Source organism: Chanodichthys erythropterus, chromosome 11 (genome assembly GCF_024489055.1).
Source record: "Chanodichthys erythropterus isolate Z2021 chromosome 11, ASM2448905v1, whole genome shotgun sequence".
In the NCBI taxonomy this organism is placed as follows: Eukaryota; Metazoa; Chordata; class Actinopteri; order Cypriniformes; family Xenocyprididae; genus Chanodichthys; species Chanodichthys erythropterus.
Window position 1 is genome coordinate 56,523,570 of NC_090231.1, and position 8,315 is coordinate 56,531,884.

The 8,315-nt window shown below is 35.7% G+C and overlaps 1 protein-coding gene across 5 annotated transcripts in view; it reads left to right on the forward strand.

Moving 5' to 3' along the window:
* The window catches only part of bmal1b (basic helix-loop-helix ARNT like 1b), a 30,354-nt gene extending 23,678 nt beyond the window's left edge, over window positions 1–6,676 (forward strand). For all 5 annotated transcript variants that reach the window (XM_067400173.1, XM_067400168.1, XM_067400169.1 and 2 more), the window contains 7 exons: window positions 2,927–3,033; window positions 3,122–3,272; window positions 3,361–3,449; window positions 3,721–3,817; window positions 3,922–4,018; window positions 5,812–5,905; window positions 5,986–6,676. In XM_067400173.1, coding sequence (XP_067256274.1) covers window positions 2,927–3,033; window positions 3,122–3,272; window positions 3,361–3,449; window positions 3,721–3,817; window positions 3,922–4,018; window positions 5,812–5,905; window positions 5,986–6,146 — 796 coding nt within the window. In that variant the 3' untranslated portion in view covers window positions 6,147–6,676. The remainder of the gene's footprint in view (window positions 1–2,926; window positions 3,034–3,121; window positions 3,273–3,360; window positions 3,450–3,720; window positions 3,818–3,921; window positions 4,019–5,811; window positions 5,906–5,985) is intronic.
* Window positions 6,677–8,315: the final 1,639 nt, after the last annotated feature.

The following is an 8,315-nucleotide window of genomic DNA, read 5'->3' on the forward strand; positions in this document are numbered from 1 at the left end:
ATCTCACAACTCTGACTTTATATCACGCAATTCTGACTTTATATCTCACAACTCTGACTTTATATCACGCAATTCTGACTTAATATCTCACAACTCTGACTTTATATCACGCAATTCTGACTTTATATCTCACAACTCTGACTTTATATCACGCAATTCTGACTTTATATCTCACAATTCTGACTTTATATCTCACAATTCTGACTTTATATCATGCAATTCTGACTTTATATCTCACAATCCTGACTTTATATCTCAAAATTCTGATTTTATATCACACAATCCTGACTTTATATCACACAATTCTGACTTTATATCACACAATCCTGACTTTATATCACGCAATTCTGACTTTATATCACACAATTCTGATTTTATATCTCACAATCCTGACTTTATATCTCACAATTCTGACTTTATAACTCGCAATTCTGACTTTATATCTCACAATTCTGACTTTATATCTCGCAATTCTGATTTTATATCTTGCAATCCTGACTTTGTATCTCACAATTCTGACTTTATATCACACAATTCTGATTTTATATCTCACAATCCTGACTTTATATCTCACAATTCTGACTTTATATCTCACAATTCTGACTTTATAACTCGCAATTCTGACTTTGTATCACACAATTCTGACTTTATATCTCACAATTCTGACTTTGTATCACACAATTCTGACTTTATATCTCACAATTCTGACTTTGTATCTCACAATTCTGACTTTATATCACACAATTCTGATTTTATATCACACAATTCTGACTTTGTATCACACAATTCTGACTTTATATCTCACAATTCTGACTTTGTATCACACAATTCTGACTTTATATCTCACAATTCTGACTTTATAACTCGCAATTCTGACTTTGTATCACACAATTCTGACTTTATATCTCACAATCCTGACTTTGTATCTCACAATTCTGACTTTATATCACACAATTCTGATTTTATATCTCACAATCCTGACTTTGTATCACACAATTCTGACTTTATATCTCACAATTCTGACTTTGTATCACACAATTCTGACTTTATATCTCACAATTCTGACTTTGTATCTCACAATTCTGACTTTATATCTCACAATTCTGACTTTATAACTCGCAATTCTGACTTTGTATCACGCAATTCTGACTTTATATCACACAATTCTGATTTTATATCTCACAATTCTGACTTTATATCTCACAATCCTGACTTTATATCACGCAATTCTGACTTTATATCACACAATTCTGATTTTATATCTCACAATCCTGACTTTATATCTCACAATTCTGACTTTATAACTCGCAATTCTGACTTTGTATCACACAATTCTGACTTTATATCTCACAATTCTGATTTTATATCTCACAATTCTGACTTTATATCTCACAATTCTGACTTTATATCTCACAATTCTGACTTTATATCTCACAATCCTGACTTTATATCTCACAATTCTGACTTTATATCTCACAATCCTGACTTTGTATCTCACAATTCTGACTTTAAATCTCACAATTCTGACTTTATAACTCGCAATACTGACTTTATATCACTCAATTCTGACTTTATAACACGCAACTCTGACTTTATATCTCACAATTCTGACTACATCTCGCAATTGTGACTTTATAATATGCAATCACAACTTTATATAATGCAATTTTGACTTTATAACTTGCAATTGTGACTTTATATCTCACAATCCTGACTTTATATCTCACAATCCTGACTTTGTATCTCACAATTCTGACTTTATAACTCGCAGTACTGACTTTATATCACTCAATTCTGACTTTATATCTCACAATCCTGACTTTATATCTCACAATTCTGACTTTATATCTCACAATCCTGACTTTGTATCTCACAATTCTGACTTTAAATCTCACAATTCTGACTTTATAACTCGCAATACTGACTTTATATCACTCAATTCTGACTTTATAACACGCAACTCTGACTTTATATCTCACAATTCTGACTACATCTCGCAATTGTGACTTTATAATATGCAATCACAACTTTATATAATGCAATTTTGACTTTATAACTTGCAATTGTGACTTTATATCTCACAATCCTGACTTTATATCTCACAATCCTGACTTTGTATCTCACAATTCTGACTTTATATCTCACAATTCTGACTTTATAACTCGCAGTACTGACTTTATATCACTCAATTCTGACTTTATATCTCACAATCCTGACTTTATATCTCACAATACTGACTTTATATCACTCAATTCTGACTTTATATCACTCAATTCTGACTTTATAACACGCAACTCTGACTTTATATCTCACAATTCTGACTACATCTCGCAATTGTGACTTTATAATATGCAATCACAACTTTATATAATGCAATTTTGACTTTATAACTTGCAATTGTGACTTTATATCTCACAATTCTGAGAAAGAAATTGCAAGATGTAAATTCGCAAATTGCAAGAAAAAAGTCTGAATTGTTACCTTTTTATTTTTTATTCAGTGGCGGAAACAAGCTTCATATACTTCTACTATTGCACAGTACATCACAACTTTGCATATTGCCCCCTAGTAGACTCTTCTGTCTCAACATTCACCATCTGCGCGATCACAAAATATTATATATTCATTTAGTGACATATGTAAGTGAAATGGCTTATTCAAAAAGAAAAAAGAAAGTAGGTCAGGGACTTTGTTCTATCCAATGGTTGCGATGTGACTATTACAACTCAAAAATGGAGGTGGATCAGATCGTGAGCTTGCGGTTGACTGTAAGAAAGAGAATAGTCCGATATGCGTCCACAATGACTTTGATGCTGTCATTATAAACTGATCTCCAGAACATCTACAAAACGTAGGCTTTATATTAAGTGATTTGAGATGAATGAAGAAAGTAATTGTGTGTAAAAGATTCCTCTTTTCATTTCAGGGCCACGGCCATTCTTGCTTATCTACCTCAAGAGCTGCTGGGCACGTCTTTCTATGAGTATTTCCATCAGGATGACATCGGACATCTTGCTGAATGCCATAGACAGGGTAACAATAGAGCGATCCTCTCCATACTTTTCCTGCAGCATGACCAAACTCATGTCATGATTTCTGATCCGTCTGTCTCTGTTTGCAGTACTCCAGATGAGAGAGAAGATCAACACTAACTGTTACAATTTCAAGATTAAAGATGGCTCTTTTATAACTTTAAGAAGTCGCTGGTTCAGTTTCATGAACCCTTGGACCAAAGAAGTAGAATACATTGTCTCAACTAATACAGTCGTCTCGTAAGTAAACAAAATCTCTACAAACAAAATATGTTCTCAGTGTTCTGATAGTTTGGTTTACTGACTTGAATGGCTGTGTGTTTTTAAGGGGAAGTTCACTTGAGGGAGCAGAGCCTCACTATCCTCAGCTCACTGCCTCCCCCCAGAGTATGGACAGTGTCCTTACAGCCGGTGACGGTATGCTGATCTAATTTACTCTTCACATCCTAACACAGCAAATAAATTAGTGACTGTTAAACCATGTCCTAACCCAGAGGTTGGGAACCTGTGACTCTCTCTCTCTCTATATATATATATAATAATATTAATATTATAAATATGACGGAAATAGTTTGCTACTACCAAAGTTTGCTAAAGGGAGCATACTATGCTGGAAGATTGCATAGCATTTCGATTGTAACAGATATACGTAGGCAGTCGGTGTCTCTTGTCAAATGTTCTGCTGCAGGATCAGGGAAGACTGTCCCTGGAATACCTGGAGGCACAAGACCCGGAGCAGGAAAGATCGGACGCATGATCGCGGAGGAAGTGATGGAGATCCAAAGGTGATTGGATTAGTTTACATGGATTTAATCCTAATAATCTGCACTTGAGTCACATTCATGTTGATATTGCATTTGGTTTTATTTTTCTTTGATATGATTGACAGGATAAGAGGTTCATCCCCCTCTAGTTGTGGCTCAAGCCCCCTCAACATCACCAACAGCACACCCCCTCCTGATACATCGTCCCCTGGGGGCAGGAAGGTAACGTTTGGGTTCACTTAAGGTTCAGTGTCTGATGAACATATATAGAGGTATCAAACAAAAGATATCTTGTCAGTAACGGTAATTAGACAACATTTTGCTGTGTGTGTTTCTGTGCTGGTACCTTGACTGGTTTAAGCCTGTCATGGACTAGCTTTTCGTATTCTATATGGTAGTTTGTTGTCAGAAATTAACTTTAACATCAAGGTATTGCCACCTTAATAAAGGCAATTTTTTCTAACCTTATTAGATGTATGCATCATGTTTTGTCAAATTGTGCCAATTTTTTACATTTAATCAATAAAATCATTTAGAATAATAAGAGACTATAGGCTGTCAATCAAATGAAATCAGTATCAACAAAATCCATTTTTGCACTGCAGAAGCTGCATCTAAAGCAGCATTTAAATTTATTTACATTGCAATTACAATTTCGTAAATAATGCTATGATTAAAGGTGATAAAGAGGATATTTTTGTCGACTGAGAAACCAAAGACTGTTAGTGAGTTTTTGAAATGAGCGCATGCGTAAGAACAACCCCCCCCTCCTTTCGAGGGAACGCCTCCCAAAACTAGTAAACACTCGTATCGGAACACGAGTGTTTACCACCGGCATTCGCTGTGTCGTGTTAGTTGATTCATTATGTCGGACTCACCGCAGGTAACTCATAATCTGCAGTTGTTACTCCTGTCTCCGGACAAAAAACATTGCATGCGGCGCCTGTGGAGTGTGGAAAGTTACTGGAGCGCATGTCTCTCACAAGGAACGTCACGGCAGTGATTGACAAGCCAGAGGGCCAATCGTTTACGCGATTGGCTGATGTTTTTAAGGCCCTACCTCGTGCACAGATGTTGTATATTAATATTATTCCTTTCAGTGAACCTAATAAATAGTCTTTTATCCGTTAGTAAAGACAGTTTCAAGTAATATTGCAAAAATATATAAAACAAAACATCCTCTTTAGCACCTTTAAAGGGGTCATATGTACTCGTTGACTCGTTGTGGAATGTGCCTCTTTATTACATAATAATATGACAAAAGAAAATCACCGCCTACTTCATCACTGCAACTTTGGCTCCGCCCATCGTCATGTCAGTGAGATGATGAGGAGAGAAGAGCACAGGATCACTCACTGGGCTAAAAATAACATTATCTTCCTAAGGATCCTAATGTTTTCATGACCACTTTAATATTTTAAAGTTTTTTTTATTTTTTATTATTATTATAATTATTAAATGCTACTTTAAATATGAATCTAAAACTGATTTAGGTGGCAGCAATTCACTGGTTGCATTCAAAACTGCATTTTCCCTACTAAATAGTACTATTAGGCAATTCTTAAGTGTGCATACGATGGACACTTAATTATCCCATGAATCCACGGGAGAGGATTTGTAAATGGACGTGAACTGACTCAACTGACTCCGAAGGTCATATGATAATGACAACATGGTGGATGTAGCATGTCAGAACTACATTCATACTTCACACGTTCATTCTATATAGGACAAACATTTTTTAGAACTTGTAAAGTTACTTATTCAAAATAACTACCTACTCAGCACACTTGTTGTTCATCTAACACTGCTGAACTATTTCTTATTGAAATGTAAGACAAAATGTATTGAAATGTGTGGGCATGCTAGGTTACATCACGCGGTGAAAGCATGCACACAATGTTAATGCAACAATAACAATATATTGTCGTAGATGATTCATATCACACACCCCTAAGAGGTACAGAATGTTATGTTAACGCATCTCCTGATTTTATTTTTCCCAAACTGCTCAGATTTCAAATGGTGGAACTCCAGACATTCCCTCTGCAGGGATGGTGTCAGGCCAGGACAGCATAGGCTATCCTTACTCTAACAGCTCTATTTTAAGTAAGTTTTAAAGATGCCTTGATCATTGATTTGTCAGTATTGCTTCTGAAACGGTTCACAGTATGGTCTCCGATCTGTAGGTGACAATTCACACATTGGTATCGGTGACATCATGGACGAGCCGGGCTCCAGCAGCCCCAGTAATGATGAGGCTGCCATGGCGATCATCATGAGTCTGCTGGAGGCGGACGCAGGCCTGGGAGGTCCCGTGGACTTCAGCGACCTGCCCTGGCCGCTGTGAGAACCTATAATGTGTACAACCCGATATACTGTATCCATCTCGTTTGTGTTCGAACCAGCCATGACTTTGATAATCAGTGTGTGGACAGTTTTTTTTTTTTTTGTTACGTTTGTTTTTGTCACAATGCCTCAGGTAGCTTCGCCCATGTCAAAGTCTCATTGGTCCACAACCCCATTCCACAGCTGTATATTCCAACGTGTCAAAGAAGTGATCTTGTCACTATTTCACTTTTCATTGAGGACAAAAAAAGACTTCTCTCACCTGGATGTTAGATCGCTCAACATCCTACAACACGCAAGGGCAAGGATATTGTTTTAATCACAGAATGGAGCACACGTGTCAGTTTCACAAACTAAAACAACTAACATCCACAAATCCTGTTAGAGATGATTTCTATATGCATCTCTCAACATTTATTTTTTGTGTTTGTGCATATTTACTTATTAAAAAAAAATGTGTATCATAGATATGTGTATTATAACATGTATGAATTATTTTATCTGAATGTATATGATTTAAATGAACGAAAGGGCAGACTTTTTAAAATAAAAAGTATTTTGAGTACAATCTTCATTTCATGTGAGAGTACACCATTCAGGCACCAAATATTTATTTTTGCTTCAAAACATTGAATTAGAAATTATGTTCTCTACATACAGTACAGTCCAAAAGTTTTTTATAGATTTTTAATGTTTCTAAAAGAAGTTTCGTCTGCTCACCAAGGCTACATTTATTTAATTAAAAATACAGTAAAAACAGTAATATTGTGAAATATTATTACAATTTAAAATAACTGTTTTCTATTTGAATATATTTCACAAAGTAATTTATTTCTGTGATCAAAGCTGAATTTTCAGCATCGTTACTCCAGTCTTCAGTGTCACATGATCCTTCAGAAATCATTCTAATATGCTGATCTGCTGCTAAAGAAACATTTATGATTATTTTCAATGTTGAAAACAGTTGTATACTTTTTCTCCAGGATTCCTTGATGAATAGAAAGTTAAAACGAACAGCATTTATCTGAAATACAAAGCTTCTGTAGCATTATACACTACCGTTCAAAAGTTTGGGGTCAGTAAGATTTTTTATTTTTATTTTTTGAAAAGATATTAAAGAAATTAATACTTTTATTCGGCAAGGATGCATTAAATCAATCAAAAGTGGCAGTAAAGACATTTATAATGTTACAAAAGATTAGATTTCAGATAAACACTGTTCTTTTGAACTTTCTATTCATCAAATAATCCTGAAAAAAAATATAGTACACAAATATTTTGTACAGTTGTACACATTAAATGTTTATTGAGCAGCAGATCAGCATATTAGAATGATTTCTGAAGGATCATGTGACACTGAAGACTGGAGTAACGATGCTGAAAATTCAGCTTTGCATCACAGGAATAAATTACTTTGTGAAATATATTCAAATAGAAAACAGTTATTTTAAATTGTAATAATATTTCACAATATTACTGTTTTTACTGTATTTTTAATTAAATAAATGTAGCCTTGGTGAGCAGACGAAACTTCTTAAAAACATTAAAAATCTTAGTGGTTCCAAACTTTTGGATTGTACTGTATAACTACAAAACCTTTGCATGTGTTTAGAGTAAAACTTGTTTTTAGCATTTCCAAACCTGATTGTGAAGTGTTGTGCAAAGGAGAACAGGTAAAGCAGTTAGGGGGCAGCTGTGGCCTAATAGTTGGAGGTTGCGAGTTTGAGTCTGCATACTGACAGGAAATGTAGGTGGGGAAGCGCTTTCTTCCACTCTCATTACCCACAACTTGAGGTGCCCTTGAGCAAGGCACCGAACCCCTGATCACTCCCCTGGTGCCGCAGCAAAGAATGGCTGTCCACTGGTGTGTGTTCACGTGTGTGTGCACTTGGATGGGTGAAATGCAGAATGGGAATGGGAGGCCATGCTTGGCTACACTTCAGGTAATAAAATGGATCTAGCCAGTTGTATTGCAGAGGATGTCAACGGTGTCCAATCCGGCCCAGGGGATGATTTTAACAATAAGAGAAAATAGAAATGCACCGGTCATAAATCTCTGTTCCGGACTGCTTTACAATCACTTCCCAAAATGTTATTTGTGTGGGAGTAAACGCAGGCCTTACGGGGCACACTGAAGACGGATGCAAAGAGGAGATGCACCAGCAGAGCA